This window comes from Staurois parvus, unplaced genomic scaffold (genome assembly GCF_062004578.1).
Source record: "Staurois parvus isolate SC_StPar_1 unplaced genomic scaffold, SC_StPar_1.0 ptg002234l, whole genome shotgun sequence".
NCBI lineage: Eukaryota > Metazoa > Chordata > Amphibia > Anura > Ranidae > Staurois > Staurois parvus.
In genome coordinates this window covers 40,880-62,868 of record NW_028320030.1, presented here as the reverse complement: position 1 = coordinate 62,868, position 21,989 = coordinate 40,880, and the positions used below count along the sequence as shown (strand labels likewise).

The following is a 21,989-nucleotide window of genomic DNA, read 5'->3' as shown; positions in this document are numbered from 1 at the left end:
ACTGAAGTCCATCCATTGATCGACTTCTACGCAACCGATCTGTTGGTGGGCTGTGATGGAGACCTGCTAACCTGAAACATTTACAGAGGGCTTCTGATTGGATACTGTGAGCAACGCAGGCGGTCCTGTCTTCATCGGTCCCCTCTGTTCTCCTCAGGTGCTTCATTCATACGACAGGAGATGTCTTCGATGTGGCTTCAGGTTGGACAGTGCGGCAACCAGATCGGCCAGGAGTGGTGGCAGATCCTCACCAACAACGCCGCCGAAACCGACCGGTAAGTAAAGATAACGAACGTAGTCTGCTGTTGCACCTCCCAGTTCAGCACTTTTCTAACAAATTCATCCCAGACCACGTTGCAAAAATGAACACGCCCCAGTGAAAGCCTTAGGAGCAAACTTTAGACACCAAAATTCTAACGAATGAGAATCCAACTCCAAGTGAGACTAATTCACATTCAACAGGTGTCCAGCAGACAGGTGATTATAAAAGGGGCGTGACTTAGCGAAGCCCCTCCCATTTCATGCTGTCAGCAGCGGCACCACATGGAGGAGAAATGTCACAAGGCCCGAGAAAGAGAATCATTTCTTTACACAAGAAAGGTGAAGGCTACAAGAAGATCCGCAACTTACTTATCGGTCAGAATACTGGAGCAAAAGTGATACAAAGATGGAACCGCAACCATCTCACAGAGACGTCCAGGCTGTCCACGGAAGTTAATCCTAATGAACAAGAATTCAACTCCAGGCGAGTCTAATTATTCATCCAACAGGTGTCTAGCAGACAGGTGATTATAAAAGGGGTGTGACTTAGCGAAGCCCCTCCCATTTCATGCTGTCAGCAGCGGCACCACATGGAGGAGAAATGTCACAAGGCCCGAGAAAGAGAATCATTTCTTTACACAAGAAAGGTGAAAGCTACAAGATCAGCAAAGCTTTACTTATCAGTCAGAATACTGGAGCAAAAGTGATACAAAGATGGAACCGCAACCATCTCACAGAGACGTCTAGGCCGTCCACGGAAATTAACACCTCGACAGGAGCGTCTCCTGATGGGAAGGGTTGATGAAAATTGCCATGCAGTTCGCTAAAGAAGTAGAAAGCCAAACTGGGGTGATTATTTCCCGTGACACCATACGGCGTACACTGCAGAGGAATGGCATGCATGGGTGTCATCCTCGAAGGAGGCCCATGTGCAAAAAAGCCCACCTAGAATTTGGTATGGCCCATGCTGAAAAAGAAGAAGACTGTGGAGTGATGAGACCAAGATAAATGTTTTTGGAGCTGATGGCTTCAGAACTGTATGCGGTCACAATGGTGAAGAGTACAAAGGAAAATGCATGGTGCCTACTGTGAAGCATGGTGGTGGCAGTGTCCTTCTGTGGGGCTGCTGGTGTTGGGAGGTGCATTTCATTGATGGTGTCATGAATTCACAGATGTACGGCTCTATATTGAAAGAGAAGATGCCGCCATCACTCCGTGCCCTCGGTCATCCGGCACTTTTCTGACATGACAACGATCCAAGACCCCAAAGTCACTGATGTATTTCTGAAGAAGAACCGGGTGCAAGGGATTCCGTGGCCAAGTACGTCTCCTGATCTGAGCCCAATCCAACACCTATGGGGGATTCTGAAGAGACCAGCACAAAGCAAGGTCCATAAAGACATGGAGGAGCCAGTTTGGGGTGGAGGAACTTGACTGTCCTGCACAGAGTCCTGACCTCAACCCCATAGAACACCTTTGGGATGAATTAGAGCGGAGACTGCAAGCCAGGCCCCCTCCCCCGACATCAGTGCCTGACCTGACAAATGTGCTTCTGGAAGAATGGTCCAACCTTCCCATAGACACCCTCCTAAACCTTGTGGGGGGCCTTCCCAGAAGAGTTGAAGCTGTTATAGCTGCAAAGGGCGGGGCCAACTCAATATTGAACCCTACGGACTAAGACTGGGGGGCCATTAAAGGTCATGTGTGTGGGAAAGGGCGGGGCCAACTCAATATTGAACCCTACGGACTAATGCCGGCCATAGACGGGTCTTTTTTTATAAAAAAAAAACAAAAAATTGGTCGTTTGACCAACGTTACACCAATGGTAAAAAAAAATTGGCCGATTTTTGTCCTGTCTACGGCCGGCATTTAATTACTTCTGTCCCTGCAGAGAGCTCCGCTATTATATTTGACATGAAAAAGTCTTGCAGTTGCAACAATGTATCCATTTGTATCCATTTCGGATACAGATGGTTTTATTTGGATACAAATAGATACATTGTTGCAACCGCAAGACTTTTTCATATAAAATATAATAGCGGACTGGAATTTTTCTTCTTTCCTTCCTTCCTTCCTTCCTTCTTCTTCTTCCTTCTTTCTCCTTCTTCTTCCTACTTCTTCTTTCTTCTTCTTCTTCTCTTCTTCCCTTCTTCCTTCTTTCTTCTTTCTTCTTCCTTCTTTCTGCTTCTTCTTCTTCTTCTTCTTCTTCTTCCCTTCTTCCTTCTTTCTTCTTCTTCTTCTTCTTCTTCCTTCTTCTTTCTTCTTCTTCTTCCTTCTTTCTCCTTCTTTCTTCTTTCTTCTTCTTCTTCTTCCTTCTTTCTTCTTCTTCTTCTTCTTCTTCTTCTTCTTCTTCTTCTTCTTCTTCCTTCTTTCTTCTTCTTTCTTCTTCTTCTTCTTCTTCTTCTTCTTCTTCCTTCTTTCTTCTTTCTTCTTCTTCTTCTTCTTCTTCTTCTTTCTTTCTTCTTTCTTCTTCTTCTTCTTCTTCTTCTTCTTTCTTCTTTCTTCTTTCTTCTTTCTTCTTTCTTCTTTCTTCTTTCTTCTTCTTTCTTCTTCTTTCTTCTTCTTCTTCACTTCTTCCCTTCTTTCTTCTTCTTCTTCCTTCTTCTTCTTCTTCTTCTTCCTTCTTTCTCCTTCTTCTTCTTCTTCTTTCTTCTTCCTACTTCTTCCTTCTTTTTCCTTCTTCCTACTTCTACTTCCTTCTTCTTCTTTCTTCCCTCTTCTTCTTCCCTTCTTCCTTCTTCTTCCTTCTTTCTTCCTTCTTCTTCTTCTTCTTCTTTCTTCTTCTCCTTCTTCTTTCTTCCTTCTTCTTCTTCTCCCTATTCTTCTTTCTTCTTCCTTCTTCCCTTCTTCCTTCTTTCTTCCTCCTTCTTCTTCCTTCTTTCTTCCTCCTTCTTCTTCTTCCCTTCTTCTTCTTCCCTTCTTCCTCTTCTTCTTCCCTTCTTCCTCTTCTTCTTCCCTTCTTCCTTCTTTCTTTCTTCTCCTTCTTATTTCTTCTTCTCCTTCTTCTTTCTTCTTCTCCTTCTTCTTTCTTCCTTCTTCTTTCTTCTCCTTCTTCTTCTTTCTTCTTCCTTCCTCTTCTTCTTTCTTCTTCTTCTTCTACTTCCTCTTCTTCCTTCTTTCTTCTTCTTCTCCTTCTTCTTCTACTTTTTCTTCTTTCTTCTTCCCCTTCTTCTCCTCCTCCTTCTTCTTCTTCTTCTTCTTCTTCTCCTTCTCCTTCCTCTTCTTCTTCATTCTTCTTCTTCTCCTTCTCCTTCTTCTTCTTCCTCTTCTTCTTCTTTATTCTTCCTCTTCTTTATTCTTCCTCTTCTTCTTCTTTCTGCTTCTTCTTCCTCTTCTTTCTTCTTCCTCTTCTTTCTTCTTCTTCCTTCTTTCTTCTTCTTCTTCTTCCTGGTCACGGCTCATGCGCAGACTTTTTATCAGTAAAACGTTCGGCCGATTTGCCCATCATTGCCGGGAAAATCGGCTGATCGTCAAAATCGGCCGCGAATTCCAACTTTACTGATAAAAAATGTGCCAAAACGGCCGACCAATTAACCCACTAATGGTGCAAAAATCGGCCGATTTTCGACCCGTCTATGGCCATTATAGTCCATGTGCGTGGAAAGGCCGGCGGCCCGATACTTGGGTAAGGGGGTCTCCAAACTGTGGCCCTCCAGTTGTTGAGGAACTGCAAGTCCCATGAGGCCCGCAAGACTCTGACAGTCACAGGCAAGACTCCAAGAGGCATGATGGGACTTGTAGTGCTTCAGCAGCTGGAGGGCCAACTCAATATTGACCCCTACGGACTAATACTGGGAGGCCATGAAAGGTAATGTGTGTGGGAAGGCCAGCCGACCAATATTGGGGGCAAAGGGCCGCATGTGGCCCTCGAGCCGCAGGTTGGGCACCAGGGTTGCATTGCATGATGGGTCATTTCCTTCCTCTCCCCAGATATCCGTATTTCTCGCGAGACAGGCTGATTAATGCGATCTGCGTCGACAGCGAAACAAAAGTCATTAGGAGGTTGCGGCAACAAGTGAAGAAAGGGTGAGTGACTACAGCAGAGCCGGGGGTGCAAATGTACAATTCTATCTGGGACATAAGAGCTAGCAATCTATTTAAGACAGACCCGGGAACTCAGCACAGGGATGGTGGGAACCCCTCATAATGGGCACAGCGGGCATACAGACCCGGGAACTCAGCACAGGGATGGTGGGAACCCCTCATAATGGGCACAGCGGGCGTACAGACCCAGGAACTCAGCACAGGGATGGTGGGAACCCTTCATAATGGACACAGCGGGCGTACAGACCCGGGAACTCAGCACAGGGATGGTGGGAACCCCTCATAATGGGCACAGCGGGCGTACAGACCCGGGAACTCAGCACAGGGATGGTGGGAACCCCTCATAATGGGCACAGCGGGCGTACAGACCCGGGAACTCAGCACAGGGATGGTGGGAACACAATAGAGTTCTCAAGAGGTAGAAGAAACTGAAGTTTACCTCTCCAGTGTCCACAAATTTACAATGTACAGTCTGATCACTGGGGGAGGGGACTGAGGAAATGCCTCCTCCTGCCTGCAGCAGACTGATGACATCATCCCAGCGTAGGCGGAGTCCCTGACTGGAGCTGAAGGAACGCTTACCGATAAATGTGGAGCTTCTTTTCTATGTATCATGTTACATTGTGACATGTCAGGAGTTCATGGGAGCATGATGAGGGGGCGGGACCAAACCGCACTGTGTGTGTCAATAGATGGGGGCGGGACCAAACCGCACTGTGTGTGTCAATAGACGGGGGGTGGGACCAAACCGTACTGTGTGTGTCAATAGATGGGGGCGGGACCAATCCGCACTGTGTGTGTCAATAGACGGGGGGCGGGACCAAACCGTACTGTGTGTGTCAATAGACGGGGGGCGGGACCAATCCGCACTGGGTGTGTCAATAGACCGGGGGGGCGGGACCAATCCGCACTGTGTGTGTCAATAGATGGGGGGCGGGACCAATCTGCACTGTCTGTGTCAATAGACGGGGGGCGGGACCAATCCGCACTGTGTGTGTCAATAGACGAGGGGCGGGACCAAACTGCAACGGGGGGCGGGACCAATCCGCACTGTGTGTGTCAATAGACGGGGGGCGGGACCAAACCGCACTGTGTGTGTCAATAGACGGGGGTGGGACCAAACCGCACTGTGTGTGTCAATAGACGAGGGGCGGGACCAAACTGCAACGGGGGGTGGGACCAAACCGCACTGTGTGTGTCAATAGACGCACACAGCCCAGCCCGCACAAATGCAGCCGGTTTGTATCTGGCGTTCTCCTTACGTATCGCGCTGTAATCGCTGCCTCTTTCCTCCGCAGACACTTCAGAGACGCCAACGTCATCGTGGGGCAGAGAGGACGAGGAAACAACTGGGCCTGCGGTGAGTACCCGGTGCAATTTGGGAACTGAAATCCCATCTAATGAATGTGAATGTCGGCGTTTTAACACGTTCGATTTGCTGCAACGCAATTTCTAAAGTAGTTCTTGGGTGACTTTTTCTGCATTTTTGTTGCGATTTCACATACATAGAATAGAATGGAAGTCGCTCTGCAAATTGCAAGAAATTGCTGAAAATCTTCACCAGTTGCAATAGCGGCCAGTCATACCACTGCGATTCGGGGATTGAAATCTCATCTAATGAATGTCGGCGTCGTAACGTGCGATTTGCTGCAACGCGATTTCTGAAGTAGTTCTTGCATGACGTTCCGGTGCATTTTGATGCTTTTTTGGCATGTTCCGGTGCATTCTTGGCACAATCTGGTGCGTTTTTATGTGTTTTTGGCATGTTCCTGTGCATTTTTGGCACATTCTGGTACATTTTGATGTGTTTTTGGCATGTTCTGGTGCGTTTCTGGCACATTCCGGTGCGTTTTGATGTGGTTTTGGCATGTTCTGGAGTTTTTTTGGCACATTCCAGTGTGTTTTGATGCGGTTTTGGCACGTTCTGGTGCGTTTTGATGCAGTTTTGGCACATTCTGGTGCATTTTTTGGCACATTTCGATGCGTTTTGATGTGCTCCGGTGCATTTTGGCATGTTCAAGATTGTTTCTGGCACATACTGGTGCGTTTTGATGCGGTTTTAGCACATTCCGGTGCATTTTTGGCACACTCCGGTGCGTGTTGATGTGCTCTGGTGTGTTTTTGGCACGTTCCAGTGCGTTTTTATGTGTTTTTGGCATGTTCTGGATTGTTTCTGGCACATTCCAGTACATTTTTGGCCCATGCCTGATGAAGGGGTCCTGCGACACTCTGAAACGTTGCTTTGCTGTAACTATGTGATCGCTTATTGAAGCTTTTGGATCCGTATCGCAGATCCTGGGTGTGCTGCTGACACTCTTTCTGGTGCGTTTTTTTTTACGTGTAACGCCAGTCCTGCTGTGTATCCCGGGCTCTGTTGGCCTGTCTGTGGGCCGGGGGGGCTGACATGGCGGGTGCTACTGAGGAGAGAGGAGAATGGACACGCTTCCAATCTCCTCCCCTCCTAAATTGTAAAAAGTGCGATTTGGGACTTGAAATCGCATCTATCGAATGTGAATGTCGGCGCCTTAACACGTGCGATTTGATGCGGCGCCATTTCTGATGTAGTTCTTGCGTGACTTTTTCTGCAGTTTTGTTGCAATTTCACATACACAGAATATCATGGAAAATGCAAAAATTAAATCACTGAAAATCTTCACAAGTTGCAATAATGTCTTCAGAAATCGCACACAAATCGCAGCGGTGTGACCGGTGACTAATGCAGGCCATAGACAGGCCAATTTTCGCACCATTAGTGGGTTAATTGGTTTTTCGGGGTTTTGGTACATTTTATTTCATCGGTAAAGTTGGAAAAAAAATCATCCGATTTTGACGATCGACCAATTTTCCCGGCAATGATGGGCAAATCGGCCGATCGTTTTACAGATAAAAAATCTGCGCATGAGCCGTGACCTGGAAGAAGAAGAAGAAGAATTCCAGTCCGCTATTATATTTGACATGAAAGTCTTGCGGTTGCAACAATGTATCCATTTGTGTCCGAATAAAAACATCTGTATCTGAAATGGATACAAATGGATACATTGTTGCAACCGCAAGACTTTTCATATTAAATATAATAGCGGTAATGGTAATGTCGGCCAATCGAACGACTGAATTTTCGTTTTTTCTTTTGTATAAAAAACGGCCGGTTTTCGACCCGTCTATGGCCTGCATTAGATGTGACTTTTGAGAGTTTACACTGCAGTCTGTGGTGCTCGAGTCGCATAAAAGTCACACCAAAGCAGTCCTCGCGTGACTTTTTCTGCAGTTTTGTTGCGTTTTCACATACATAGAATATAATGGAAATCGTGCCACAAATCGCAAGAAATCGCTGAAAATCTTCACAAGTCGCAATAAGGTCTTCAGAAATTGCAGCTGAAATTGCAAACAAATCGCAGCGGTGTGACCGATGACTATGAGGAGGGGTGGCTGTGCTCCCGGTACACAACGGGGGCACCATTTTGGGTTTTTTTTTTTTTTTTTCGCTCTCCCCGGACCCCGCAATCACTATATCCGCTCTCCCCGGACCCCGCATTCACTATATCCGCTCACCCCGGACCCCGCATTCACTATATCCGCTCTCCCCGGACCCCGCATTCACTATATCCGCTCTCCCCGGACCCCGCATTCACTATATCCGCTCTCCCCGGACCCCGCATTCACTATATCCGCTCTCCCCGGACCCCGCATTCCCTATATCCGCTCTCCCCGGACCCCGCATTCACTATATCCGCTCTCCCCGGACCCCGCATTCACTATATCCGCTCTCCCCGGACCCCGCATTCACTATATCCGCTCTCCCCGGACCCCGCATTCACTATATCCGCTCTCCCCGGACCCCGCATTCACTATATCCTCTCTCCCCGGACCCCGCATTCACTATATCCGCTCTCCCCGGACCCCGCATTCACTATATCCGCTCTCCCCGGACCCCGCATTCACTATATCCGCTCTCCCCGGACCCCGCATTCACTATATCCGCTCTCCCCGGACCCCGCATTCACTATATCCGCTCTCCCCGGACCCCGCATTCACTATATCCGCTCTCCCCGGACCCCGCATTCACTATATCCGCTCTCCCCGGACCCCGCATTCACTATATCCTCTCTCCCCGGACCCCGCATTCACTATATCCGCTCTCCCCGGACCCCGCATTCACTATATCCGCTCTCCCCGGACCCCGCATTCACTATATCCGCTCTCCCTGGACCCCGCATTCACTATATCCGCTCTCCCCGGACCCCGCATTCACTATATCCGCTCTCCCCGGACCCCGCATTCACTATATCCTCTCTCCCCGGACCCCGCATTCACTATATCCGCTCTCCCCGGACCCCGCATTCACTATATCCGCTCTCCCCGGACCCCACATTCACTATATCAGGTCTCCCCGGACCCTGCATTCACTATATCCGCTCTCCCCGGACCCCGCATTCACTATATCCGCTCTCCCCGGACCCCGCATTCACCATATCCGCTCTCCCCGGACCCCGCATTCACCATATCCGCTCTCCCCGGACCCCGCATTCACCATATCCGCTCTCCCCGGACCCCGCATTCACCATATCCGCTCTCCCCGGACCCCGCATTCACCATATCCGCTCTCCCCGGACCCCGCATTCACTATATCCGCTCTCCCCGGACCCCGCATTCACTATATCCGCTCTCCCCGGACCCCGCATTCACTATATCCGCTCTCCCCGGACCCCGCATTCACTATATCCGCTCCCCCCGACCCCGCATTCACCATATCCGCTCTCCCCGGACCCCGCATTCACCATATCCGCTCTCCCCGGACCCCGCATTCACTATATCCGCTCTCCCCGGACCCCGCATTCCCTATATCCGCTCTCCCCGGACCCCGCATTCACTATATCCGCTCTCCCCGGACCCCGCATTCACTATATCCGCTCTCCCCGGACCCCGCATTCACTATATACGCTCTCCCCGGACCCCGCATTCCCTATATCCGCTCTCCCCGGACCCCGCATTCACTATATCCGCTCTCCCCGGACCCCGCATTCACTATATCCGCTCTCCCTGGACCCCGCATTCACTATATCCGCTCCCCCCGGACCCCGCATTCACTATATCCGCTCCCCCCGGACCCCGCATTCACTATATCCGCTCTCCCCGGACCCCGCATTCACTATATCCGCTCTCCCCGGACCCCGCATTCACTATATCCGCTCTCCCCGGACCCCGCATTCACTATATCCGCTCCCCCCGACCCCGCATTCACTATATCCGCTCTCCTCGGACCCCGCATTCACTATATCCGCTCCCCCCGACCCCGCATTCACTATATCCGCTCTCCCCGGACCCCGCATTCACTATATCCGCTCTCCCCGGACCCCGCAATCACTATATCCGCTCTCCCCGGACCCCGCAATCACTATATCCGCTCTCCCCGGACCCCGCATTCACTATATCCGCTCTCCCCGGACCCCGCATTCCCTATATCCGCTCTCCCCGGACCCCGCATTCACTATATCCGCTCTCCCCGGACCCCGCATTCCCTATATCCTCTCTCCCCGGACCCCGCATTCACTATATCCGCTCTCCCCAGACCCCGCATTCACTATATCCCCTCTCCCCGGATCCCGGGGCAACAAGAAAAAAAAGAGCAACGCAAATCGCACTGCAGAACCGGATCAAACTGCATAGCTGTGAACTGCGCCTTAGTAAATATAAACTACTAAATCTCTTTTCTCCTCAGCCGTATATAGCAGTCATGACTTCTATCAGTGTTCAGCAGGGCGCTGGTTAAAGCTTGTAGGAGGAGTTTTCTTTTCTGCTCTAGGAAGATGCAGGACCCCTGACCCTCTGTCTGGACAGCGCTGATTGGCCCTGTGCTGATCACAAGTATTGAAAAAAAAAAAAAACATCACTAGCATTACACACTAAACTGAGCATGCGCAGAAGGGCTACGGGTTCATTCTGTCTTATCAGGAGATAAGACGTGGACATTTGAACAAGAGAAGGAACAGAGAGGACAGGATCAAACAGCCTTTATTTGCACAGTGCGGAGGATTAACCCCTTAGGTCGCACAGTGAGTATACCCAGCATGCTTCACTGCATCTACAGACTGATTGTACTGCTAGGATTCCACGGCACGAAACAAAAATCTCGGGAGCTCTTTATTACCAATAGGAATCCTGTTTGTTGGCCAGCATTATGAAAGCCGGTCTGTGATTGGCTGTGGTCGGTGCTCTCGGTACACGTATTTGACGTTCCGTTCCTGTCGCCCCCCCCAGGGTTCCGTGACGTGGGGACGGATCGGAGTCTGCTGGAGCGGACGATGGAGGGTTTCCGCAGGGAGGTGGAGAGGAGAGACTGCTACAGCGGCACGGTGATCCTGCACAGCCTGTGTGGCGGCACCGGCTCCGGTACGTACACCAACCGTCTGCTGTGGGCGGGTCCAGGGGAGGGAATGAGATCAATCGCCGATCCGCCTTCTGTATCACCGCCATACACATAAAGACCGGGACACTTCTGTCCGCTTCCGTTGGTGGCAGTAAAATCTGCAGCAGATTTCAGGGCTTCACGTACCGTGACCATACACATCACAAACCGATAGAACTACTCTGAATATTAGTATGTCTGCAGTCTCTGACCGTCTCCTGTAGTATGTCTGCAGTCTCTGACCGTCTCCTGTAGTATGTCTGCAGTCTCTGACCGTCTCCTGTACTATGTCCGCAGTCTCTGACCGTCTCCTTACTATGTCTGCAGTCTCTGACCGTCTCCTGTAGTATGTCTGCAGTCTCTGACCGTCTCCTGTAGTATGTCTGCAGTCTCTGACCGTCTCCTGTACTATGTCTGCAGTCTCTGACCGTCTCCTGTACTATGTCTGCAGTCTCTGACCGTCTCCTGTACCATGTCTGCAGTCTCTGACCGTCTCCTGTACCATGTCTGCAGTCTCTGACCGTCTCCTGTAGTATGTCTGCAGTCTCTGACAGTCTCCTGTACCATGTCTGCAGTCTCTGACCGTCTCCTGTACTATGTCTGCAGTCTCTGACCGTCTCCTGTACTATGTCTGCAGTCTCTGACCGTCTCCTGTACCATGTCTGCAGTCTCTGACCGTCTCCTGTACCATGTCTGCAGTCTCTGACCGTCTCCTGTACCATGTCTGCAGTCTCTTGACCGTCTCCTGTACTATGTCCGCAGTCTCTGACCGTCTCCTGTACTATGTCCGCAGTCTCTGACCATCTCCTGTACTTTGTCTACAGTCTCTGACGTCTCCTGTACTATGTCCGCAGTCTCTGACCGTCTCCTGTACTATGTCTGCAGTCTCTGACCGTCTCCTGTACCATGTCTGCAGTCTCTGACCGTCTCGTGTACTATGTCTGCAGTCTCTGACCGTCTCCTGTACTATGTCTGCAGTCTCTGACCGTCTCCTGTACTATGTCTGCAGTCTCTGACCGTCTCCTGTACTATGTCTGCAGTCTCTGACGTCTCCTGTACTATGTCCGCAGTCTCCGGTCATCTCCTGTACTGTGTCCGCAGTCTCTGACCATCTCCTGTACTGTGTCCGCAGTCTCCGGTCATCTCCTGTACTGTGTCCGCAGTCTCTGGTCATCTCCTGTACTATGTCCGCAGTCTCTGGTCATCTCCTGTACTATGTCCGCAGTCTCTGGTCATCTCCTGTACTGTGTCCGCAGTCTCTGGTCATCTCCTGCACTATGTCTGCAGTCTCTGACCGTCTCCGGTACAATGTCTGCAGTCTCTGACCGTCTCCTGTAGTATGGTACTATGTCCGCAGTCTCTGACCGTCTCCTGTACTATGTCCGCAGTCTCTGACCGTCTCCTGCACTATGTCCGCAGTGTCTGACCGTCTCCTGTAGTAGGTCTGCAGTCTCTGACCGTCTCCTGTAGTATGTCTGCAGTCTCTGACCGTCTCCTGTAGTATGTCTGCAGTCTCTGACCGTCTCTTGTAGTATGTCCGCAGTCTCTGTTCATCTGCTGTACCGTGTCCACAGTCTCTGACCGTCTCCTGTACCGTGTCAGCAGTCTCTGACCGTCTCCTGTACCGTGTCCGCAGTCTCTGACTGTCTCCTGTAGTATGTCTGCAGTCTCTGACCGTCTCCTGTAGTATGTCTGCAGTCTCTGACCGTCTCCTGTAGTATGTCTGCAGTCTCTGACCGTCTCCTGTAGCATGTCTGCAGTCTCTGACCGTCTCCTGTAGCATGTCTGCAGTCTCTGACCGTCTCCTGTAGCATGTCTGCAGTCTCTGACCGTCTCCTGTAGCATGTCTGCAGTCTCTGACCGTCTCCTGTAGCATGTCTGCAGTCTCTGACCGTCTCCTGTAGCATGTCTGCAGTCTCTGACCGTCTCCTGTAGCATGTCTGCAGTCTCTGACCGTCTCCTGTAGCATGTCTGCAGTCTCTGACCGTCTCCTGTAGCATGTCTGCAGTCTCTGACCGTCTCCTACACCATGTCTGCAGTCTCTGACCATCTCCTACACCATGTCTGCAGTCTCTGACCATCTCCTACACCATGTCTGCAGTCTCTGACCATCTCCTACACCATGTCTGCAGTCTCTGACCGTCTCCTGTACTATGCCTGCAGTCTCTGACCGTATTGAGGTGAGAGTGCTTGGGGAGAGTCCTACCTACAACTGGATAACAGGCTAGAATTTCCTGGAGGAAAAGGATCCCTCCCACCTTAAACACCTTATTACATCAGGAATTACTGACTAGCGCCCCCTACCTGTTCATTGAGACCGTACTACACTGGATCTCAGCCAAAAGGCCTAGAACTGATTGTTCTGCGGCTGATGGAGAACTTGCAGAATATCAGTCACCATAGATGGTGAGGCCACGATGGTTAGAACTACCACCTTAGGAGTGGCTGAATTTTGGGTCCTCCTGTAGTCCTGCACAGCCGGGCAACACGCATTTTCTTCAGACCTGGAGACCGTATACAGTCCTTGAGCTTGGCTTTTTTTGGTTTTATAAAGGGGTTTTGAACTTGGATGGGGTTGAGGGGTGTATGGGATGCCCAAGGAAACTGCAACTTGAGGACAACTCCTTAGCAACTAAGTCCACAAAGTTTCATGGAGAGCTCTCCAGCCTTCCAGACCCCAGATAAGTCCTCCTCTTCACCCAGCTGCCTGAGGGAATCCCTGAGAATGGGGGCCCAAAAACTGCCAGTTTAGCCAAGCAGCTCCACGTGAGGAGCTAGTTGGGTTGGCCACCTGACTGCCCTCTCCACTTATCTGGCCCAGGGGGTGTGGGATCACTCACTCAGTCCTCTCCTGTAACGTTGAGGGTTGGTGGCTGCCTTCTCTCAGGGGAAGGTTGAGGCTGAGAGATCCCGCCTGCAGGTAGGCCCCTTCCCTGGGTCCCCCTTCCACACTCCAGCCTTCACTCCATCTTCCACCCAACACTGACCACTTCCCGGTTAGGCTGTCTCACACCTGAGGGTTGCCCTGACCTCAGGCCAAGCCTCCTGCTTGGGGATTGGTCAGAGTCCCCTAAGTATGCAGATCAGCCCCTCCTCACGCTCACCCACTGCCTTCTAGAAACTTCTCAAGTTTCTAGAGCAGGGGGAGGTATCAGGGAACTGATCTGCAGAGCCCTCAGCCCCGACCTAAAAAAATGACCTGGCTGACTCATCCCAGGCTGCAACTCACACCAGGCTGCTAACTGAAAAACCTAGCTAGCTCCCCCTAGCTAACAAGAGGGGCGCTACAGCCGCATGGGACCAGGTGAGCATTTTTTTCTGCATGGCGATCCTGCTGTTGGCGAGTCCTCGTCCTCCACCATGAGGAGTCCTTCATCTCCAGCTTCCTCCCTAATGGAAGACCACCAGGTTTGTGATGATGTTCTTTCTGGCGCTCGATGGACTCTGCAAGGACTCTGCTGTATCGCAGGCTGCCAGTCATTTGATTTCAAGCACTGTTTTCCTTTCAAATGGATATTTTGCTGTATTTTTTGCGTCCTCTGTGGGTGTCGGTTATTTATTTGATGCGTCTTCCCCATCAGGTCTGGGTTCCCGTCTGTGTCAGGAGATCAGAGACAGCTATCCGGCGGGTCACATCCTGAGCGTGACTGCGGCACCCCATGAGACCGGTGACACCCCGCTGCAGCATTACAACTCCCTGCTCTGCCTGTCCTTCCTGCAGAGGTGAGCTGAGGGTCCTTCTGGTAGAATGAATGCTGATGCTTTATCAAAGAGTGAAGCTGCCGGATTGCCATGAGGTCCCACTGATGATGACGGATGTTCTTGAGATCTGTCCCGCCTTTTTTATTATTTTTAATTTAACCCCTTCCACTCCGGACACTTCCCCCAACCCCCCCCCCCCCCCTTCCAGTCCGGACACTTTCCCCCCTTCCAGTCCGGACACTTTCCCCCCCTTCCAGTCTGGACACTTTCCCCCCCTTCCAGTCTGGACGCTTTCACCCCCTTCCAGTCCGGACGCTTCCCCCCCTTCCAGTCTGGACGCTTCCCCCCCCTTCCAGTCCGGACGCTTTCCCCCCCTTCCAGTCCGGACGCTTTCCCCCCCTTCCAGTCCGGACGCTTTCCCCCCCTTCCAGTCCGGACGCTTTCCCCCCCTTCCAGTCCGGACGCTTTCCCCCCCTTCCAGTCCGGACGCTTTCCCCCCCTTCCAGTCCGGACGCTTTCCCCCCCTTCCAGTCCGGACGCTTCCCCCCCCCCCCTTCCAGTCCGGACACTTTCACCCCCTTCCAGTCCGGACGCTTTCCCCCCCTTCCAGTCTGGACGCTTTCACCCCCTTCCAGTCTGGACGCTTTCACCCCCTTCCAGTCTGGACGCTTTCACCCCCTTCCAGTCCGGACGCTTTCACCCCCTTCCAGTCCGGACGCTTTCCCCCCCCTTCCAGTCCGGACGCTTCCCCCCCCCCCCTTCCAGTCCAGACACTTTCACCCCCTTCCAGTCTGGACACTTTCACCCCCTTCCAGTCCGGACGCTTCCCCCCCCTTCCAGTCTGGACGCTTCCCCCCCCCCCTTCCAGTCCGGACACTTTCCCCCCCCTTCCAGTCCGGACACTTTCCCCCCCTTCCAGTCCGGACACTTTCCCCCCCTTCCAGTCCGGACACTTCCCCCCCCCCCCCCTTCCAGTCCGGACACTTTCCCCCCCCCCTTCCCCCCCCCAGGCCAATTTTCAGCTTTAAGCGCTATCACACTTTGAATGACAATTGCGCGGTCATGCAACACTGTACCCATAGGAATTTTTTAGCATTTTTTTGAGACAGATAAAACTTTATTTTGGTGGTATTTATTCACCGCCGGGATTTTTATTTTTTTTTGCTATATAAATGAAAAAGTCAAAAAATTTCATAAAATTTTACAAATAAATAATCGTTCATTATAAATCTCGGCCAAAATGTATTCAGTTATCTTTTTAGTAAAAAAAACTAACCTAAATTAGTTTATAACCAAAAATTATAATTTAAAAAATTTTTTTTTACATTTTTATTTAATTTTTTTATATTATTATTTGTTATTTTTTTTTATACATACTGTCACCCTAGCAGTACAGTCACCATGGTGACACTGTACTACTTGTGGGGGGTGATAAAGGCTGTAAACGCAATCATTTCTCCTTCTCTCTGGCTGCATTACTGCAGCCATTGAGAACTACTGTGTGAGCTGTGATTGGTCACAGCTTGTCACATGGTGCAAGGCTGTTGTGAATGGCCCTGTACCAGGTGACCTCTGTGATCATTCACAGATTTCACACGTAGTAAGCAATGACGTCAGAAGATTGGCCAATCAGTGATCACATGATCGGGACCTCACACAGAGGTCTTGTATGACGATTGGTGTTCCACTGTGTCTGGAGGACACAGCGGGCACTGGATCGCGGTGCTGCGCACTCCCAGGGAGCGCGCACAGTCCAAAATGGCGGGCACCATTTATAAACGGCAACCTGCCACTGGACTGCCACCGTCCAGCCGTTTATATACAGCAGCCGGACGGCAAGTGGTTAAAGTTGAATTCCAGGCAAGCGATCAACATGTAGATAGAACACATATATGTAAGAAAAGAAGAAACAGACCGATGATTCTATCTCTGTGTCACTTTGCTCTCTTCTCCTGTCAACATGTTCATTGTTAGCATATGAGCACTGCAACACAACTACTGTCTCCTAGTGCTGCTTCTCCCTTTCTCAGCCTGAGCTCTGCTTATACCAGGTCACATGACTGCTCTCTGCATCAGTACACCGCAATGAAAGGTGACTCCCCATCAAGGGAGGGTTCAGTGCTTTGGGTCAGGGGGAGGAGGCCTTGGTGGCATTCAGCTCTGAACACTGAGGACATCTTGTGCTTTTTATGTTTTTATTTTAATGTTGCCTTTATGAGAAATCAGACGTTTGGCGTTAACTCCTGCAGAATTTGGCAGTGTGAAGGGTCTTGTTCTACGTTTAGATTTTTTTATTGGGTACTGCGATGGGGTCCCATTCTACATCTAAGTGAGGACGTGTCATTGTTTTGTTGGGCACTGCGATGGGGTCCCATTCTACATCTAATTAAGGACATGGGCTTGTGTTGTAGTACTGTGATGGGGTCCCATTCTACATCTATATAAGGACATGGGCTTGTGTTGTAGTACTGCGATGGGGTCCCATTCTACATCTATATAAGGACATGGGCTTGTGTTGTAGTACTGCGATGGGGTCCCATTCTACATCTATATAAGGACATGGGCTTGTGTTGTAGTACTGCGATGGGGTCCCATTCTACATCTAATTGAGGACTTGGGCTTGTGTTGTAGTACTGCGATGGGGTCCCATTCTACATCTATATAAGGACATGAGCTTGTGTTGTAGTACTGCGATGGGGTCCCATTCTACATCTATATAAGGACATGGGCTTGTGTTGTAGTACTGCGATGGGGTCCCATTCTACATCTAATTAAGGACATGGGCTTGTTTTATGGTACTGCGATGGGGTCCCATTCTACATCTAATTAAGGACATGGGCTTGTTTTATAGGTACTGCGATGGGGTCCCATTCTACATCTAATTAAGGACATGGGCTTGTTATGTAGTACTGCGATGGGGTCCCATTCTACATCTAATTAAGGACATGGGCTTGTGTTGTAGTACTGCGATGGGGTCCCATTCTACATGTAAGTGAAGATGTGTGCTTGATTTTTAGGTACTGCGATGGGGTCCTACTCTTCTCCAATGACGATGTGATGAAGAGGGTGGCCGCCACAGCTGAAAAGAAAACGTTCTCTTCCTCCGGCCTTCAGCCAGTAGTGTCCCTCAGCGCGATGAATACGCACATCGCTTCTTGTCTAGCCGGCCTTCTGTATCCCGTGTATTCCCTGAAGACGAGAAGGTACCTCTTATCAGTGGTCTTTCTGCTCACTTCTGCGTATTGGGATGGAGTCCTCCGATTGTTGCGTTTGAACTTTATATTTCTTACCAAAAACCATCAAAGTAGTATTCAGCCCTCAGCATTACAATAACATACACATTCCCCAGAAAACTGGTAAAATTCTTACCCCAGCACTTACATCTGCTTTCTCAGTGCTACTTCCCTGAACTTCCTGTCTTCACACTTCGCTTGGAGGAGCAGGGGAGTGCCTTGCCATCCTAGGCTATGGGGCTGTGTGTTTCTATTGGTGCACACAGCGTAGAGAGCCACAAGGGAGGGGGAGAAGAAGGGAGGGGCATGGGAGTGTCTTGCCATCCTAGGCTATGTGGCTGTGTGTTTCTGTTGATGCACACAGCGTAGAGAGCCAGAAGGGAGGGGCATGGGAGTGTCTTGCCATCCTAGGCTATGGGGTTGTGTGTTTCTATTGATGCACATAGTGTAGAGGGCCACAAGGGAGGGGGAGATAGAGGGAGGGCCAGGGGAGTGTCTTACCATCCTAGGCTATGGGGCTGTGTGTTCCTATTGATGCACACAGTGTAGAGAGCCAAAAGGGAGGGGGGGGGGCGAGGGAGGGGGAAGAGGAGTGTCTTGCCATCCTAGTCTATGAGGCTGTGTGTTTCTATTGATGCACACAGCATAGAAAGACACGAGAGGGGGAGAAGGGAGTGGCATGGGAGTATCTTGCCATCCTAGGCTATGGGGCTGTGTGTTCCTATTGATGCACACAGCGTAGAGAGCCACAAGGGGGGGGGGGGTCAGGGGAGTGTCTTGGCATCCTAGGCTATGGGGCTCTGTGGTTCTATTGATGCACAAAGCGTAGAGAGCCACAAGGGAGGAAGGGGGGGTCAGGGAGTGTCTTGGCATCCTAGGCTATGGGGCTGTGTGTTCCTATTGATGCCCCCAGCAGCCAGAAGGGAGGGGCATGGGAGTGTCTTGCCATCCTAGGCTATGGGGCTCTGTGGTTCTATTGATGCACAAAGCGTAGAGAGCCACAAGGGAGGGGGGAGGGTCAGGGGAGTGTCTTGCCATCCTAGGCTATGGGGCTGTGTGTTTCTATTGATGCACACAGTGTAGAGAGCCACAAGGGAGAGGGGAGGGGCAGGGGAGTGTTTTGCCATCCTAGGCTATGGGGCTGTGTGTTTCTATTGATGCACACAGAGTAGGGAGACACAGCCCCTTGCATAAAAGGGTGAATCAGATGTGATTGTTACACAGGCCAGGTATGTGGAATGTTGTTCTTGTCAGCCATCGGCCTGCTAAGTGTCGGAATGGCAGAATGTCGCTCGTCTCCTGAGGACGATTGTCGGTTGTCTTGCAGCTCGGTCAGTGTGGGGCTGGAGCCCTGGGAGCTGATCCGGTCCCTGTGCCCGATGCCCAGCATGAAGTTCCTGCAAACGGTTCAGGTCTGCCGAAGGTGAGGCTGCTTCCCCCTCTCATGCGGGAGGATCACCCTGTGGCCTCCTTCACTTCCTAAAGCATTTCCTCAGTCTCCTCCCCCCCAGTGATCAGACTGTACATTGTAACTTTGTAGAAGTAGGAGGAAGCATTTCCTCAGTCTCCCCTCCCCCAGTGATCAGGCTGTACATTGTAACAAAGTCAGGGGCTGATCTGTTCTGACAATCCGTATGATTTGTGTTCCGGCAGGGGAGCGGCATTGTGGGATCAGGTGACGTCCGGTGCGCTGGAGACGGTTCCTCGGGCCAGTCCTCAGGGCCAACTTGTATCCTTTCACCAAAGTGAAGTCCTGCTGGTACCCCCCTCCCCCCCAGCCTATAACAGTTTTTTGGGGGGGAGGGGAGCACTTTAATTTTTTTTTATCAACTTTATGAGCTATCACAAGCTATGAACAGCATCCCTTATGGAAGCACGGGCGGTGACAGGTCCTCTTTATGGGTCCATTACACTGCAGATCCCTCCTGCGGCCTCACAAGTATTGAAGTCGGTGCGATCGGCTGCTTTACCGGCTGCTAACGGGAATCAAAGGGAGGAAACCCGGCAGGGAGGAAAACCAGAAGGGAGGAAACCTGGCAGGGAGGAAACCCAGAAAAGAGGAAACCTGACAGGGTTCTGGGGAAAGGTCCAGTTTGCTGGATATTCCGGGTTCTCCAGGTTCTAGGAAAAGGTCCAATTTGCTGGATATTCCAGGTTCTCCAGGTTCTGGGAAAAGGTCCAATTTGCTGGATATTCCGGGCTCTCCAGGTTCTGGGAAAAAGTCCAATTTGCTGGATATTCCGGGTTCTGGGAAAAGTTCCAGTTTGCTGGATATTCCGGGTTCTCCAGGTTCTGGGAAAGGTCCAATTTGCTGTATATTCCGGGTTCTCCAGGTTCTGGGAAAGGTCCAATTTGCTGTATATTCCGGGTTCTCCAGGTTCTAGGGAAAGGTCCAATTTGCTGTATATTCCGGGTTCTCCAGGTTCTGGGAAAGGTCCAATTTGCTGGATATTCCGGGTTCTTCCCTTGACTCGTTCTCCCAGCACCACAGCGTGTCGGTTCTGGCCGTGGCCCGGAACTCGCAGGATTACTCCTTCCTCCTCTCCCGGGACTCCGTACTGATGAGGCTGAGGCAGGCCTATCGCTGCGTCTCCTGGAACCCCTCCCCCATCCACTGCTGGACAGGTCAGTCATCTCTGCCTACAAGAGCCCCTCCCCCCGGAGCCTTCCTCTGACATGTTTCACCCCCTAGATGGGCCGTGTGTGTCATTCCCAGATCATTAGATCCAGTACAGAGAGGGGGGTCACACCACCAGATCCAGTACAGAGAGGGGGGTCACACCACCAGATCCAGTACAGAGAGGGGTCACACCACCAGATCCAGTACAGAGAGGGGTCACACCACCAGATCCAGTACAGAGAGGGGCTCACACCACCAGATCCAGTACAGAGAGGGGTCACACCACCAGATCCAGTACAGAGAGAGGGATTACACCACCAGATCCAGTACACAGAGAGGGGCTCACACCACCAGATCCCATACAGAGAGGGCTCACACCACCAGATCCAGTACAGAGAGGGGGATTACACCACCAGATTCAATACAGAGAGGGGCTCACACCACCAGATCTAGTACAGAGAGGGGGATCACACCACCAGATCCATTCCAGAGAGGGGGAATCACACCACCAGATCTAGTACAGTGAGAGGAGATCACACCACCAGATCCAGTACAGAGAGGGGATCACATCACCAGATCCAGTACAGAGAGGGGGATCACACCACCAGACCCAGTACAGAGAGGGGGGATCACGCCACCAGATTTAGTACAGAGAGGGGGGCTCACACCACCAGATTTAGTACAGAGAGGGGGGCTCACACCACCAAATCTAGTACAGTGAGAGGGGCTCACACCACCAGATCTAGTACAGTGAGAGGGGATCACACCACCAGATCCAGTACAGAGAGGGATTATACTACCAGATCTAGTACAGAGACGGGGATCACACCACCAGATCCAGTACACAGAGAAGGATTACACCACCAGATCCAGTACAGAGAGGGGGATTACAACACCAGATCCACTACAGAGAGAGGGGATCACACCACTAGATCTAGTACACAGAGAGGGATCATATTACCAGATCTAGTACAGAGAGGGGGATCACACCACCAGATCCAGTACAAAGAGGGGGATCACACCACCAGATCCAGTACAGAGAGGGGGATCACACCACCATCCACTACAGAGGGCGCTTACAACACCAGATCCACTACAGAGAGAGGAGATCACACCACCAGATCCAGTATACAGTGAGGGATCACACCACCAGATCCAGTCCAGAGAGGGGGATCACACCACCAGGTCCAGTCCAGAGAGGGGGATCACACCACCAGGTCCAGTCCAGAGAGGGGGATCTCACCACCAGTTCCAGTCCAGAGAGGGGGATCACACCACCAGATCCAGTCCAGAGAGGGGGATCTCACCACCAGTTCCAGTCCAGAGAGGGGGATCACACCACCAGATCCAGTCCAGAGAGGGGGATCTCACCACCAGATCCAGTCCAGAGAGGGGGATCTCACCACCAGATCCAGTCCAGAGGGGGATCTCACCACCAGATCCAGTCCAGAGAGGGGGATCACACCACCAGGTCCAGTCCAGAGAGGGGGATCACACCACCAGGTCCAGTCCAGAGAGGGGGATCTCACCACCAGATCCAGTCCAGAGGGGGATCTCACCACCAGATCCAGTCCAGAGAGGGGGATCTCACCACCAGATCCAGTCCAGAGAGGGGGATCTCACCACCAGATCCAGTCCAGAGAGGGGGATCTCACCACCACACTGAATGCAGATACAATAAATTACCATTTTGACAATCCAGAGCTGAGACGTAATAATATTGTCT

General features: G+C 51.2%; 1 protein-coding gene across 2 annotated transcripts in view; it reads left to right on the top strand.

Annotated features, from left to right (window-relative positions):
• The window catches only part of LOC149431490 (tubulin delta chain-like), a 32,060-nt gene that overhangs the window by 5,943 nt on the left and 4,128 nt on the right, over positions 1–21,989 (top strand). For both annotated transcript variants that reach the window (XR_016309257.1, XM_089665543.1), the window contains exons 3-11: positions 158–275; positions 4,192–4,287; positions 5,604–5,665; positions 10,561–10,692; positions 14,290–14,431; positions 17,428–17,613; positions 18,971–19,066; positions 19,297–19,372; positions 20,127–20,268. Coding sequence is in view for 1 of the 2 variants with exons in the window: in XM_089665543.1 (XP_089521669.1) it covers positions 181–275; positions 4,192–4,287; positions 5,604–5,665; positions 10,561–10,692; positions 14,290–14,431; positions 17,428–17,613; positions 18,971–19,066; positions 19,297–19,372; positions 20,127–20,268 (1,027 nt within the window). In the remaining variant the exon portion in view is untranslated. The remainder of the gene's footprint in view (positions 1–157; positions 276–4,191; positions 4,288–5,603; positions 5,666–10,560; positions 10,693–14,289; positions 14,432–17,427; positions 17,614–18,970; positions 19,067–19,296; positions 19,373–20,126; positions 20,269–21,989) is intronic.